Source organism: Squalius cephalus, assembly GCF_949319135.1.
Source record: "Squalius cephalus genome assembly, chromosome: 3".
Taxonomy (NCBI): domain Eukaryota; kingdom Metazoa; phylum Chordata; class Actinopteri; order Cypriniformes; family Leuciscidae; genus Squalius; species Squalius cephalus.
The window spans coordinates 60,745,133-60,762,132 of NC_137124.1; the positions used below are offsets into that span (position 1 = coordinate 60,745,133).

At 41.5% G+C, this 17,000-nt stretch overlaps 2 protein-coding genes across 7 annotated transcripts in view; both read right to left on the reverse strand.

The window, feature by feature from the left end:
- The window catches only part of unm_hu7910 (un-named hu7910), a 78,205-nt gene extending 76,192 nt beyond the window's left edge, over window positions 1-2,013 (reverse strand). For 2 of the 5 annotated variants that reach the window (XM_079864987.1, XM_079864985.1), the window contains exon 1: window positions 1,533-1,730. Coding sequence is in view for 3 of the 5 variants with exons in the window: in XM_079864988.1 (XP_079721114.1) it covers window positions 1,533-1,572 (40 nt within the window). In the remaining 2 variants the exon portion in view is untranslated. Of the gene's footprint in view, window positions 1-1,532 lie in introns of all 5 variants that reach the window. The other 3 variants (XM_079864986.1, XM_079864984.1, XM_079864988.1) reach the window with 2 other exon arrangements.
- Window positions 1-14,559, reverse strand: part of sdcbp (syndecan binding protein (syntenin)) — a 261,455-nt gene extending 246,896 nt beyond the window's left edge. Inside the window, exons 1-9 of one of the 2 annotated variants that reach the window (XR_013820425.1) lie at window positions 14,375-14,559; window positions 13,844-13,934; window positions 13,665-13,749; window positions 13,107-13,213; window positions 11,759-11,959; window positions 7,644-7,819; window positions 4,590-4,761; window positions 4,416-4,507; window positions 3,312-4,328 (exon numbers count right to left, since the gene is read on the reverse strand). Coding sequence is in view for 1 of the 2 variants with exons in the window: in XM_079865049.1 (XP_079721175.1) it covers window positions 4,274-4,328; window positions 4,416-4,507; window positions 4,590-4,761; window positions 7,644-7,819; window positions 11,759-11,959; window positions 13,107-13,213; window positions 13,665-13,749; window positions 13,844-13,894 (939 nt within the window). In the remaining variant the exon portion in view is untranslated. Of the gene's footprint in view, window positions 1-3,057; window positions 4,329-4,415; window positions 4,508-4,589; window positions 4,762-7,643; window positions 7,820-11,758; window positions 11,960-13,106; window positions 13,214-13,664; window positions 13,750-13,843; window positions 13,935-14,374 lie in introns of those variants that run through there. The other variant, XM_079865049.1, reaches the window with a different exon arrangement.
- Window positions 14,560-17,000: the final 2,441 nt, after the last annotated feature.

The following is a 17,000-nucleotide window of genomic DNA, read 5'->3' on the forward strand; positions in this document are numbered from 1 at the left end:
TTATTGGGCCGATACCGATAACATTAAAAAGGAACATTTATCGGCCGATACCGAAATGGTGGCCGATTTTTCGTGCATCCCTAGTTTTAACCCTGATCCGAGGCAGGGTTTCATAATCCCGGGTAAAAGCGGTGCTAACCCTACTTTTAAATTACTAGTGTGAAATGCTCCTTTACCCAGGGTTAAAAGCGGGGTTTAGAGCGCCGATAACCCAGGGTTAAGCAAGCGCAGTGTGAAAAGGCTTTATTAGTGTTAACTTCGCATTGCGGCGCCAAACTTGTACAGTGTGAAAGGAAGTGATGTTAGAATGTTATGACAAGATGCTTAGCAACCGACAGCCAATCGCGTGCCTCATCTTGACTTACTTTGGACAGTCACACAGTGTATAACAGCAGTTTCAGCGTTTGATGAGGAAACATGTCAAATGCTGACAGAAAACACAACTATTTTAATGAAGTAATTTTTACTTTTATAGTCCACAAAGCCCATTCAGTATAAACTCGATATTACAGTTCTGATAATACAATGCTTGAGCTTTTATGTAAACAGGTCACGCGCTGCGTTCATCCAATCAATGACACTGACACCGCAAATATGCAAATAAGAACGTTAACCCCGCGTTTATTAATGTATCTTTTTTTACAGTCTATCTATGATAACAGGAAAATAATGCAACAAAGTTTATTTCTGTACAGCAGATCTTAAAGGAAATAGCGTCAGTGATGGTTCATGTACAGTGTGAAACAGCAGGTTATGAATAAAAGTTAAAAATTAAGCAAGAAAACCCAAGATTCTGTTAACCCAGGGTTTAGGATGACCCAGGTTTAACTATTTCAAGCGTGAAAAGCCCTAGGGTTTACGTTTAAATCAGGGAAATCAGGGCAAAAACTTTAAAAGAAATGCTCATTAGTAATGCATGTCTGTTTAACTAAAAAAACTCGATCTACTCCATCTGTGTTTTGATCATCGAAGTGAATCCGATATACAGTATCACTGAAAAAAATGCAATTTTCTCAGCTTTTTGCTCAAAATGTTGCTTTTTTATATTAAACGTACCCACATTCAAATGAAGCTAATAATAACGCGTTTGTTTGTTTAAAAGCAGTGGGTCTATTCTTTCTTTTGATATATTGTATGTTCAGATACTCATAAAATATTCACAATATTTTGTGAAAATTATGAAAAATGCTGGCGGTGGCAAACAACTTTATTTCTCTTTTTTCTCTCAAAGATGCTGGTGGAGAAAGAGTTAAACTGCTATGGTCCATATCTCTGTACTATAACACTGCAGCAACACTTTTGGGTGATACATCTTTCAACAGCAATCCAGAGGCAGAAAGAGTGTGTATTAATGCCTTCAGTCTTAGCAGCCTCTATCACTGAATCCCATTCTCGATCAAAACACTGTCACTGTGTGAATAACACGCTGTTCTGATATTAATATTAATACTGCATTATGAAAAGCGTGTGTATATGCGCTCCGCATAGAGAACAACGCGTTTGATAGTTCGCGAGATCGGAAGAATCGTTACCTTTCCTGGCCTGACTGCGAACGGGTTTCTTCTTCTTCATGATAGGAGAGTTTGAAGAGTTTTAGTTCTGCATGACCAAAGGCTCTCGTTCTTCCTCCTTCTTCTTCTTCTCCTCCTCCTCTTTCTTCTTCTTCCTCTTTGGAGAATTGGTGTTTTCCCAGCACACACACACTCCGCCACCTACTGTTCCTCTTCCTCATCCATAATATTTTCACACACTGCAATTCTATCAGAAATTATTCAAAGTTTGGTTTCTTTTTCACCTTGTGAAGACAGAATCTCCCAATAATAATTAAGAAATGTATCTAAAATAAGATTGACATCATTGTATTGAAAGAACAGTAAAATGTTGTTTTCTTCAAGGGAAAGATTAGAATCTAGTTCATTTTTTTTTAACAAGATTACAGAAAATGTGTGAAAATTATGTTTCTGGTTCATTTTTACATTATTCACATTCATTGTCCCCCCCCCCCCCCCCCCCCCCCAAAATAATTTCAAAATAATTTTGAAAGTTACCTCTAATTTTATCAGTAGGCTAATAAAGTACTGAATACATTGATTTCATACTTGTTTTCAATATACTTTATATAATATTATAGAGCATAACAGTGTTGTGTTCTTGTCTTACTGTACGTTCATTGATCATGCACACATGATTTTATGCCTTTCCAAGTTAAAAAGTATGAATTTAGAGCTGCCATGGAGTTATATTAAAGTAGTACAATTTATAATTATAGTTATTAATAAGGGGTCAAGCACCACCTATTGTATCCATAATGTTCTTATTATTTTCCACCTTCTTCCCATAGAACCGCTTGTGGGAAAATGATGAGATTTGGCACACAGATAGAGGACAGTGTGAACATTATTCACAGCAAATCTGAAGTCTCTAACTCGTTCCCTCTAGCGCCACCAACTGTACAAATGTTGCACTCGTGTTTATGCTAATAACTTTTGAACCGCTAAATTCAAACATGTTTGATTGCTTTGCTCAATGCCAAGTCTACGCCATTTTCTGTCATGAACATTTTTCTACCATTTTTAATTTTCTGAAATCAACTTTTTCTTAACTCTTCCAAGATGGTTCGTCCGATTTTCACCAGAAATGGCTCACATCATTTTTAGACCATGCTGGCTAAAAGTTATTAACAGATTTTTGATAAACCAAAGCATTCTTAAATAACGTGTGAAAGAATTCGGCAAAGAACATGTAAAAAAAAGTTTAGGCTATTGCATGCCTATATATATATATATATATATATATATATATATATATATATATATATAAAGGCTATTTTTGCTTATAAATTCTTAACGTTTTGCCCAAAAATAAATCATAAAAAAACATGAAACCCAACTATTTTGGGCATCGGCCATTTTGAATTTTGTCGTAAAATACTGTATTTCGTTCATCGGCACACTGAATATAGCCTACTCAAAAAGTTGAGTAAAATTATAATTAAATGAACACAAATGCTAACAGCGTTTGATTAATTTAGCCAGTTTTAGTTTTTTTTTTTAATGGTCTTATATTTAAACTGGTCCATATTTGGTTGAAATTGCAGTCCGCCATCTTTAATTTCTTTGAAAATAAACCTACTTTTTTGATTTCCTCCTAGACTGTTGGTCCGATTCTCACAAATATCGGCTCAGAACATTTTCAGACTGCCAGAAAACAGTTGTTAAAAGTTTTTGATTAAGCAAACAGTTTTCCAATAGTGCATCAACAAAACTGATGACATGATGTCAAGCAGAATCTGAGACTGTAACTCGACACACTCACACACACATTCACACCAAACTGTTTTTGCCTCCTCACACTGACCACACAACATTAATGTGGTAACAGCGCCACCTAATGGCCAAACGTGATAAGGAATTCAATATTCTTAAATATTCCTTTAAGATAAACCTGGATTTAGATGTTTAAAAGAACAAAACCCACACAGAAATATGAACAATAACACATCTCACACAGGGCACAGAGATTTACTGCAGTTCTACCTCTTCAAAATAAAGTTGTCATCTACTGTTTTCATACAAAACTGTCTTCAGCACTGCATAGTTTTTAATGGCTTTCGAACAGTAATTTTAACAGCATTATTATGACTGATTTACAGCGTCGGCGATGATGATTCAGAATGCTTTAAGAGTTGAGAGAAACTGAAATGAGCTTCAGGCTTAACGCAAAATATTTAAAGAAGAAGGAGAAGAATTTAAGGGTTAATTCACCCAAAAATGAACATTTGTCAACATTTAATCACGTTCATGTCTAAACTTTCCATATGGAACTCAAAATATTCACACTGTAGAATATTCACAATATATGACTGTGCTTTAAGGTTTAGAACAACATAAAGGTGAGTAAATAATTCAAGAAATTTGGGTTACACTTTATTTTAAGGTGTCATTGTTACAGTGTAATTATATATTTAAGTACTGGTTAATATTAATAAATAACATGTACTTACTCTAGGGTTAGGGTAGGATTAGGGTGAGGTTGAGGGTTAGATGCATGTAATTATGCATAATTTACTGTTATTACTATGGTAAACATGTAACATATGTAACAAGGACACTGTAAAATAAAGTGTTACCGAAATGTGTCATTTTTGGGGCACTATCACTTTTTAAAGGCATAACTTAAGCAAATATCTCATTTCTTTGCCTATCAATAACTATAAAACCACACGATTGAGCGAATGCGAGTCGTTCGGCGGTCCGGTTTGATCCGAAGCATCTCACACCTCAGGAATAGAATGATCCATGAGTGACTTTACAATATTGCTGGACATCCTGCAGTGAGAAGAGAAACACACGTTAAGAACACGCTTTAAAGGCTTTACATGACTCAACCCCAGATTGGGTTTGTATTCCCCATACCGTTTCATCATGTGTTCGAAGATTACCACCGGCATCACGGTTACCGTGACAACGCCTCCGCTGGAATTAAGGATGTCCATGATTTGGGAGTCCTAATAAAAGTTAAAATCAAATCTTACACGTCGCCGGAGAAGAAAGGAAAGCCAGCGAGTGTGAAACACGCAGGAGATTTACCTTGAGTCCGATGACGTTCTGCCCGTTGATCTCGCAGATCTGGTGATCCGTCAACAGGCCGTTGCGAGCCGCAGAACTGTCCTGAACTATTGAGCTGATACGACCCTTCTTAAAGATGAAGCCCAGCTGCCCGTTCATGTCCTTGTGAAGAGTAACACTTCTCTCCAGTGGCCTGCAAACAGTGATTTACAAACCGCTTTATTATTGCATTATGAACGTTATAGTTTAGCCTTATGGAGCCCATCTCGCACCCAGCGCAATTGACTTTGTACAGCGACGCATGTCTCATTCCTACTTCTCACCCGCGCACAGCGGACTTTTCCCTCCACAGACGCACGTCGGTAAATTAGGGAATGAACTTGCGCTCCCGGGGGCGGATCAGGGAAAAGAGGAGGCGTGATCCGGCGCAAACGTTCCCTGGTGCTATTTTGCAGTTTCAGAAAACAATTCCTCCACTGACCAGGAGAAACCTCGTCTAAAGTCAGTGGCGCGTTATTCAGAGGCTATTTTAAGGGCGCATGCTTGGCCATAATGTAGCGTGTGCACAACACACACACACTTTGCTTCTCTCATCTACACACAGACGCAGCAGTTCTCATTTTTAGAAAACCATACATAATTACAAGGAAAAATATTACCACACGAGGGAAATCATTGTTGTGTCCATGAAGATGTGAAAAATAGGCATAAATCTAGCTTACACATTTACCCAAATTATCATACGCCTGTTTAACCGAAGCTAATCTGGGTGTGTTTCTCCATCCCCAATGTCACTTCTCTGTGTTTTACGGCCCTGACGAGAACGCCGGTCTCCTCGGCTGTGAACCGCTCCTGGCAAATCCGCCGTTATAATAGCGATCCGCCATGGAACAAGCGCGCCTGCTCTTAAAGGGAATGTGAGATGTCGCTCTGATTGGTTTATTTCACGTTACGCCCAAACCACACCTATGAGTAATGAAGCGATTCAGACCAACACATTTTAGATTTGCGTCGGGCGCAAGAGTCATTTATCCCGCCGGTATAATAGCAACAGCGCCCGAGTTACTTGTGTTTCGCGTTTGATACTTGCGTTTCAGATCGTTAAAATAGAGCCCCATGTTGTGTTAAGGTCATTTTGCTAGTTAATGTTATTGCATTGGACTAAAATTTACTGACTTTCCTCACCCAGAGTCTAACAACTTCCCATATTTTTTTAATACTTTTTGTAATTTTATTGTGGGGTTTTTTCCACATTGTAAATGTGACCGGCCTAAGAAACATATAATATAAATCTCTCATTATGCTACATCAAATATTGGATTCAATCTTTTTGTAAACTTGTTTTCTTTCAATTTGGACAGGTTTTGTATTTATTTTTGCATTTTTGTATTTATTTTTCACATCCCTCAGTTTTTGAGTGTAAAAAGCGTATATTTGTGGATAATTTTGTCAATTTTACATAAAATATGAAGAAAAAAAAACACTGTTTATCACACGCTTTAATGTTTAACCAGGAAATTTGTTTTGAAATGCTTTTATTTTGTACAAAATGGCACAAAAATCATACTTGTGATGTTCCCTACAAACATTTTTTAGATTTATTGTTATGCTATTTTACTACCAAATATTGGATTCAATCTTTTTGTCAACTTGTTTTCTTTAAATCATGACAGGTTTTGTATTTGACCTGACCTTTGATGATTCAGTTCAACCACAGGAATATGCAAACTTGACTTCATGAGGCGTCTGGAGCTCGTGTCCAGCATAAATGAGCGTGCCAGATGAAGCCGCGATTCGAGGCTTGTGTCGTTAACGTAGAAATCACGTGACCAATGCCAAACGAAGCCTCGCTTTCTGTCCAATCACATGTGCGATTCATTTTGCGTTGGGAATGTTCGAACCCTCAGATCTTACTTAACGAGCAAGTTTTCATTCAGACTTATTCATTTACATTTTTAATACCCTGTCATACAATTAATATGAAGAATAAAAATAATTTCAGGAAAATAAAATATTTGCCATGTGCCATTATTTTTCTATTACATCATACTGATATTCATACTGGCAGTAAATGCCACAGCTTAATGGTTAAATGAATTAATCACAGAGAAAAATTCAACACACACACGCACTGTTAGGCTTTTGTTTGTGCAGATCACATGAAACTATCTAGGGAATGTGTGCTGGATGAAGCTTCTTTCACAGGGTTTTGGCTGCGTCATTTTTTGCTAAACACCAGGTGGCGCTGTTTTCGACACTCTCAAAGTTTTGAATCTATTCCTGGAACAATCAGAGGAAAGTCTCAGTGCTACACGAGGCTTAATTTGTCCATCCCTAGCATCCGGCCCAACCTCCCCAGAAACCTGCTTTCTGGGAGCATGAGGAGGCATAAAGCTGTTGAGTCCATGCTAACTTTTCCTTTTAGCTCGGTTGTTCTGTCACAAAGGCTAAGCCTGGTGTAGGTAGAAGACAGATGATGATGATGATGATGATGACCCAATAATGACTGTAACCATGGTAACTAAAGAATGGCAGGAAATTCAAACAAAGGAACACATGTGACTGATGATAAACAAACGAAAAGTCCAAACATAAAAGAACCGTGACAGTAACGCATTACTTTCTATAAAAAGTAACTAAGTAGCGCAAATAGTTACTTTTTTAGGGAGTAACACAATATTGTAACGCATTACTTTTAAAAGTAACTTTCCCCGACACCGTCGCACTTTCAGCAAAAGAAAATGAGAAAGCTCTGAAGCAGAGTACATGATCTGTTCTTACAAACCAGTATAGATTTTTTTCCTATATTTTTTATTTTTATGACATGCTGTGTGACAGTTTGAGGTTTATAACGATGTTTCGCACAGCTGGATATCTGTAAGGCTAAAACTACACAACACACCCTCCTGTTTCTGTTCTCCTCATGAAATATTCAGTCATAACAACCTGATCCTCATTAATAAAACAGCACTGAGTATTTGAAACCTGCAGATATGCTCTACGTATGGCGTGTGTGTGCGTGAGTGTGTGTGTGTGTGTGTGTGTGCGTGTGTGTGAGTGTGTGTGTGTGTGTACCTGTCTCGCACAGCCAGACTGATCCTCTCTGGGTTGGCGTTCTTCAGCACTTTATGTGCATTATCGCTGCTCCAGCCAGCGCAGGATTTGCCATTGATCTCCAGAATCTGATCACCGAAGCGAAGCCCTGCCAACGCTGCCGCAGTGTTCGCCTGCACCAACTGCACAAACACACCCTGAACACACACACACATCGGGAAGCGTCAATCAGAGATTCCAGTACACTTTAAGAGCGTATTGTTATGATGGTAACACTTTACAGTAAGGTTCACTAGTTACCATTAGTTAAATACCTTAGTAAACATGAACTAAGAATGAACTGCACTCCTTAAGCTTTTATTAATCTTAGTTAATGTTAATTTCAACATTTACTAATACGTTATTAAAATCACAGTTTGTATTTGTTAACATTTGTTACTGTGAACTAACATGAACAAACAATGAACAGCTGGATTTGTATTAACTAACATTAACAAAGATTAATAAATACTGTAACAAATGCATTGCTCATTGTTTATGTTAGTTAGTACATTAACTAATGTTAACTAATGAACCTTATTGTAAAGTGTTACCGTTATGATGTGAATATGGAAGACATTAAAGAAAACAATAGCTATGTTTCCATCCAAAAGTTGTGAATATAACTTGCACGCAAAATTGGAATATCGAATTAAAGGGATAGTTCACCCAAAAATGAAAATTCTGTCAGTAATTACTCACCCTCATGTTGTTCCAACCCCGTAAGACCTTCGTTCATCTTCGGAACACAAATTAAGATATTTTTGATTAAATCTGAGAGTTGTCTCACTCCTCCACAGGCTTCTAAGGGACTGAAACTTGCTGGCCCAGAAAATGTATTAAAGACATCGTTAATATAGTCCAAGTGACTCCAGTGGCTCAATCTTAAGTTTATAAAGCGACGAGAATACTTTTTATGCGCAAAAACAAACAAAAATAACGACTTTATTCCACTTTTCATTTCCTTCTCTCTGGGCCTCGAGTCTTTTCACGTAGTGTTTAAGCGTAGCGCGTCTGTGTTGTACGTCACCACGTATCACACATGACCAGCGTCGGCCAATAGTGAGCCTACGTGGTGACGTGCAACACAGACGTGCTACGCTTAAACACTACGTGAAAAGACTCGAGGCCCAGAGAGAAGGAAATGAAAAGTGGAATAAAGTCGTTATTTTTGTTTGTTTTTGCGCATAAAAAGTATTCTCGTCGCTTTATAAACTTAAGATCGAGCCACTGGAGTCACTTGGACTATATTAACGATGTCTTTAATACATTTTCTGGGCCAGCAAGTTTCAGTCCCTTAGAAGCCTATGGAGGAGTGAGACAACTCTCAGATTTAATCAAAAATATCTTAATTTGTGTTCCGAAGATGAACGAAGGTCTTACGGGGTTGGAACAACATGAGGGTGAGTAATTACTGACAGAATTTTCATTTTTGGGTGAACTATCCCTTTAATTTCCATCCCATGTGTTCAAGAGAAGGAAATCATCAGTTCCTCTGAAATTGGTGCAAAATATCTGTGATAAAAATGGAAGTTTCTGCAATCTTTCTCTTTTTCCCTCCATCATAAACGAGTGTGTCTCAGAGCGTCAGACGAAACACAGTAAACGCTGTCGTGTTCTCTTGCGTTCGGATGCTGGCGTTCGGGAACACACTCGTGTGTGAGACGCTTCTGGAGGGAATTAAACCAAATCATTCTGATCACACACTTCGACTCCGGCGTTTCAGAAACACCAAACCAACATTAGAGACGCTGCGACGCCATTGGTCCGCTGGGTAACAGGAATAACCAGCGAACCAATCGCATCGCAGCATCTCAGGTGTTTGAGGGATTTACTGTGTTTCCATCGTAGTTCATGCGCATGACTTCTTATCAGATATAACATTAATCCCCCTCAATTGAGCGCATACATAGTTCCCATTCGAATGGTCAGTCGTATTGCGTTTGCTAGACGCGATGGGGAATCTCCTTTTCTACGATTACTAAAGCCTTTTATAAAATCACGCAGTGCTACTGCACAGCCATAACAGTTGCTACTATGCTACTATCAGGTGAGAATAACAAGAGCTAATTCCCTAAAAAAGAGCATTTTTCGCCGGTGTTTGTTTCAAAATGCCGCACCTCTAAGCACGTCCCCGCAAGCCGCGTTCATTTAAGGCGGACGCTCTCACTATGAGAGCACGAGTCTCGCCTCTCTGCGACTCCACCCCTCGTTCTCCGCAGTTCTTTTTCTCTCAAGCATGAGACGAAGAAACAATGGAGCCGTCGGGCTGAGTGAACGGGACTAAATGAGCTCATGCCGAATCCCCACGTGTCTCACTCTTCCAGAGGCCGAACACTCTCATGGCGAAAGCGCCTCGTGTTCTGCGGCTCAGCAGCGATCAAGGCCCCGAAGTAAAGCCGTAAGCCACGCCTCCGCACGGCCAAACGCTACTTCTATGAACGCCAGCCCCCGCTCCAGCGCAGCGAGCTGCCATCTGAACCAATTCAGCTCCTAGCCACCCGGGCCGAGGCTTGGAGAGTGGCTGAAACCCCAGATCCCTACCCTAGGGTGTCGCTCAGGTCGCCTTAATGTCAAGGTGGACCACGGCTGCATCAGAGCCCTGGCCCCTTGGAAACAGCTTGGGGACAGTCTCAAGGAGGATGGTGGTCACCACGGATGCCTCCAACACCGGTTGAGGAGCTCTGTGCCAGGGCAAGCCGACTTACGGCTCTTTGTCGAGTCCGGAAAAACAGCTGCATATCAACTGCCTGGAAATGGTGGCGGTTCTGCCTGCCCTCAAAACCTTCCTACCATACCTGATAGGTCACCACATCTTAGTCTGATCGGACAGTGTCCTACATAAACCGCCAAGGCGGACTCAGGTTGAGAACTCCGTACAGGCTAGCCAGAAGCCTCCTCTGGGGACTGGACCCTACATCCACAGACAGTTCAAATGATCTGGAGTACTTTCAGAGGTCAACCTCTTGTTCCAAACTGCAGGGCCTCCATGTGTGGCCCCTCGATGGGAGACTACGTTCCTCCCAGAGTCCTAAACAGAGGCCATCCACAAGATGCCTCTATGCCCTTAAGTGGTTCATCTTCTCCAGCTGGTTCTCAGCCCGGAGCCAAGAGCCTCCATTGTGTGGAGTACCGCTGGTACTTTCATTTCTTCAAGAGCTACTGGATGCGGGTCGCACCCCATCCACGCTCAAAGTCTACGTGGCGGCCATTACAGCTTTCCATGCCCCAGTGGCCGGCCATCTTTAGGGAAAAGCACATGATTGTTCGCTTCCTGACTGGAGCGAGGAGGGTCAACCCGCCACCCCCCACTACAGTACCCAGCTGGGACCTATCAGCGGTCCTCAGAGCCCGCAAAGGGCCTCCATTCGAGCCGAATGGCTCAATCGGCCGAAATGAAACCACTCTCATTTAATACTGTGCTACTGCTAGCCTTAGCATCGGTCAAGCGAGTAGGGGACCTCCAAGCACTTTCTGTTAGCGCTTCCTGCATTGAGTTTGGACCAGGCGACTCTAAAGTCGTCCTCAAGCCAAGACAAGCCCAGCACACCATTATTCTTAAGGGTTCTGACCCTACTGAACCCCCTCAGGGCGCTATTGCCCCATTAGCCCTCTGCCCTTGGGACCCTTGTCCAGGCGTCCAAGGCTCGGGTCATGAAACATGTCGTTCTGCTTGAACATAGCACGGCGTGATTGGATTAGTTCCCCTAGCAGACGTCTAGCAGACGCAATACAACTGACTGTTCGAAAGGGAACGACTCGGTTACTAACGTAACCTCGGTTCCCTGAGATAAGGGGATGAGTATACCTTACCTTACCTTAGACGGCCGTGCTATGACGCACACGACTCGGCGTTCGTCGCTTCAGTCATTTAAACCTGAATCCTATGGCGAAATGAGCTGCTTTTATTGGCAGATGCCCCTCCCCTTCTGGGGGGGGGGGGGGAATGTATGCGATATCCCAAAATAAGCATTAAAGAAGGTGGGTGGAAACATAGCTAATGAACACTTCGAAAATTAGATGATTAATAATGAATAATGCTAAATGATTGAATATAATAAGACAATCAAGATTGATGAATAATGTTAAAGAAATACATTATCTATGGCTTTGAGGCGGAGGCCGATCTTCCCATCCATGTCTTTGCACAGAACGATCTCCCGAACGCCCTGCCGAATCTCCGCCCTCTTCACGCCCAGGTCACTTCCTGTTACAGGAGCCGCCCTCCAGATCCGCGTGTCACTTCCTGTTACAGGAGCTGCCGTCCAGCTCGATCCAGGTGTGCAGACACTGAGAGCCTAAAAAAGGCGTTGTATATTATTACTATACAGCAAAATTATTTTGTCCAATGACCTAAAATATACTTTGTGTGGTAATATCTATCGCCAGTTCAGTCATGAAACACTAGAGGGCGTCCTTTACATGCAATCACATCATCACCGCATGACACAAGCTGATTGGCTCTGCTGATTCAGCAGCCAATGAGATCGCTTGCTCATCATTTGAATAGTCTGGTTGAGTGTGTGAGCTCCTCTGAGCCCCCCCCCCCCCCCCCCCTCCCCAGCTCCGCCTGCCTCCATCTGATACAGCATTCATGTCTATTCACGCAGACCTTACATGTTCACAGCAGTGTGTCTGAATTGATTGAACTGGTTTTATTCGAGTCAAACATCATATTTAAAGTGACTATAGTCAATCTGACCACATTAAGGCCTTATTTGCACTGCAGGTCTTGATTTGTTGATTATATCTGATTTTATATCTGATTTTTTTGCTCACATCTTCTTTTAAAAGTGACCCATATCTGATATCTGCATTTACTAAACACTCGACAAAACAATCCAAGGTAGATGTACTGACCCGAAGCTCAGGCCGAAAAAAGTACACACACACACACACACACACACACACACACACTCACACACACATACACACACTCATACACTCACACACACACACTCACTCACAGTCACACACACACTCACACACACACACACACACACACACACACACACACTCACTCACTCACTCACTCACTCACACACACACACTCACTCACTCACTCACTCACTCACTCACACACACACACACACACACACACACACACACACACACACACACACACACTCTCTCACTCACACACACTCTCACACACACACACTCTCACTCACACACACACACACACACACACACACACACACACACACACACACACACACACACACACACACACACACACACACACACACACACACACACACTCTCTCTCTCACACACACACACACACACACACACACACACACACTCTCACTCACACACACACACACACACACACACACACACTCTCACTCTCACACACACACACACACACACACACACACACACACACACACACACACAGACACACACACACACACACACACACACACACACACACACACTCACCGCACTGGTCTGGTCAGTGACTGAAGAGGAAAGAGTTTGTAAAGCGTCTGCATTGAGATTTAGACCCATGAACTCATTCAGATCCGGATATAAACTTCCAGAAGCTCCTGAACACAGACACGGAAGACAGAAACACGTGAGAAAGGTCTGATAACTCAATAAATCTAATAACTGCAAAAAGGAAACGGATCAAAAATTCCAGGCTAGTTTCATTTTGCCAATGCGATATTTTAGAGCAGTCTAAACATTTTTAATTCAGTTTTCATGATTTAATTTACTTTTCCAGGCCTGAAAATATGAGTTAAAAAATTCCCTGATATTTCCTAATGGTTGAAGACTGAAAACACAGTAAACCACTGAAGCTCAGCTTTAAGCCTCACCACCACAGATTATGTAATCATACATACACTACTCTTCATACAGTATTCTTCATATATACAGTATTCTTCATATATACAGTATTCTTCATATATACAGTATTCTTCATATATACAGTATTCTTCATATATACAGTATTCTTCATATATACAGTATTCTTCATATATACAGTATTCTCACCGATCTCTTCAGCTTTCGGCTCATTCTGGGTTTGGGAAGGTTCGGGAAGAGCCAAAGCTTTTGATGGACTCGCATAAGGGCTGTTCTGTGCCAACGGGAAAAACATATTCTAGAAATGATATTATAGCCCTGCTATTATATAAGGTTTTTATAAATAAACATATACATGTGTGACCAACCTGCATGAATTTATCCACCTTCATGTCTTCTAGAGACGGATACAGTGACATGGTTATTATCCCGTTTCCAGATCAATATCCTAAAGAAATGCTGAGAGACAAAACATGGAATAGAAACATTATATATATATATATAAAAACTAGCAAAATAAATTAAATACAAAACAGATATAAAATAATCCTGTGTTTGACATATACATACAGTAATGTATACAGTATATACAGTACAGTAATATATATATATATATTATTTATTTATTTATTTATTTGAACGTTTCCGCATTACGAGCTTACGTCACAATCTTGTCGATGTCAAACACAACAGTAATTCTCCCGGTATAAAGATATTAAATGACAAACACGCCGTTTGTTTCTTGAATGTACAGGCTGAGTTTGGGTTAGATAAGACATCATAATTTAGCGCTTTTATAGTGATAGTCAATAATGATACATTATAGCTATGAATGTGACACATTACCGTTAGCGCGTTCGCGAGGATGATGATGATGATGATGATGCGCGTTCACTCACCTTGACACTGCAGAAGAATCAAACGCTCGCGCGCCTGTCCGGTAAATGTCTGACAGCTGATCTAGTTCTCAGAGGTTATGGATGTGATGATGTCCGTGTGCGTGTGTGTGAGTGTGTGTGTGTGTGTGACTCCTGGCTGGATGAGGGAAATATGTCCTCGTCTCGAGCGCATGTCATCATCACGCGAGCGCCCTCGTGCGGCTGCGCAGAAGATCCACTGACTGCGCCTCAACAGTGTGTGTGAGGAGGATTTACTGTCTGCTTTGCATTTCATTTATTTTGCTGGTTTAAATACTTGTGAATTTAGACATCCGTGGCCTGTTGCTTCTGATGGAAAAAAATATAATAATAATGTTCTAAGAATTTATTTTTCTAATATACTATGTAAAAGGAATGCATGATGCAAAGAAGTATGATACACACACACACACACACACACACACACACACACAGACACACACACACCTAAAAACAAAGTGTTGGTTAATTTATTAATCCTCCTATAAACAGTAAGAGTGTAACTTTTTTTTAATGAAATTATATTAACCAATTCTGCAAACACTTCTGTGGGGATTTAGGACATCCACGTCTTATTACAGTAATGTGTTCATTTCTCACCATCATTTGTAAAAACACGTGTGCAATATTTAGAGGCTTTGATAGTGATGCCATGCCACAGTTCCTCTAACCCTCACTGATGGAGTGTGTAGCTTTCCATCTCTTAAACCACCGTGTAGGAAGAACATCATGGCCATAGGATCACACAGCCACGGTTCATCAGGCTCAGATTGAGTAAGAATGGTTGGGAGGAACATGAATCGGCTCCTTAAATTCACTGAAAGTCGTTGGGATGTGCTGGAGGAGACTTTACAGAGTGCTGGACTCTTGTGTTGACAATACAAGATCTTTAACACAAAGACGATGCACATCTTGATGGAAATAGCGGTACAATATTTATTTCCATCACGAGGTGCGTCAGTTTTTGGTCAAGATCTTTCTTCGGTGTCTGTTGTCTTTGGTTTATAAAGCTGTCATGTTCCTTGCACTATATGGATTATCTTCTGTTTTGGTGATAAAGTTGAATTGCATCAACTCTTCATTTTGCAGACATATAGGGTAAATTGCTCTAATATGGGACATTTTTTGCATTTCTGACATTTTTCAGATTTCAGTGACATATTGCGATGTGTAGCCAATACATTAAATCCACCAATACCATTAAAAACCCCAGGATCTGTCCTAATCAAATTAAAAGAGAAAATGATAGACATGGTGCTTAGTACAAGGCGTCTGACTCAAGCTGCAGCTTCTAATGTGGGACAGTCGTGTCCCTAATGTGGGACTAATGTGTCCCTAATGTGGGACAGTCGTGTCCCTAATGTGGGACAGTCGTGTCCCTAGTGTGGGACTAATGTGGGACTAATGTGGGACTAATGTGGGACAGTCGTGTCCCTAATGTGGGACTAATGTGTCCCTAATGTGGGACAGTCGTGTCCCTAGTGTGGGACTAATGTGGGACAGTCGTGTCCCTAATGTGGGACTAATGTGTCCCTAATGTGGGACAGTCGTGTCGCTAGTGTGGGACTAATGTGGGACAGTCGTGTCCCTAATGTGGGACTAATGTGTCCCTAATGTGGGACAGTCGTGTCCCTAATGTGGGACAGTCGTGTCCCTAGTGTGGGACTAATGTGGGACAGTCGTGTCCCTAGTGTGGGACTAATGTGGGACAGTCGTGTCCCTAATGTGGGACAGTCGTGTCCCTAATGAGGGACAGTCGTGTCCCTAGTGTGGGACTAATGTGGGACAGTTGTGTCCCTAATGTGGGACTAATGTGGGACAGTTGTGTCCCTAATGTGGGACTAATGAGGGACAGTCGTGTCCCTAATGTGGGACTAATGTGGGACAGTTGTGTCCCTAATGTGGGACAGTCGTGTCCCTAGTGTGGGACTAATGTGGGACAGTTGTGTCCCTAATGTGGGACTAATGAGGGACAGTCGTGTCCCTAATGTGGGACTAATGTGGGACAGTTGTGTCCCTAATGAGGGACAGTCGTGTCCCTAGTGTGGGACTAATGAGGGACAGTCGTGTCCCTAATGTGGGACAGTTGTGTCCCTAATGAGGGACAGTCGTGTCCCTAGTGTGGGACTAATGAGGGACAGTCGTGTCCCTAATGTGGGACTAATGTGGGACAGTTGTGTCCCTAATGTGGGACAGTCGTGTCCCTAGTGTGGGACAGTCGTGTCCCTAATGTGGGACAGTTGTGTCCCTAATGTGGGACTAAAGAGGGACAGTCGTGTCCCTAATGTGGGACAGTCGTGTCCCTAGTGTGGGACTAATGTGGGACAGTTGTGTCCCTAATGTGGGACAGTTGTGTCCCTAATGTGGGACAGTTGTGTCCCTAATGTGGGACAGTCGTGTCCCTAATGTGGGACAGTCGTGTCCCTAATGTGAGACAGTTGTGTCCCTAATGTGGGACAGTCGTGTCCCTAGTGTGTCCCTAATGTGGGACACTGAAAAGCCTATGATAAAAGGCCAAAATGACCTTGATTCTTGTAGAATAGTAAAATCTTAGTAAAAGTTATTAATTCTCTTGGTTATGGATGGATGAAACATGGATAATTGAACA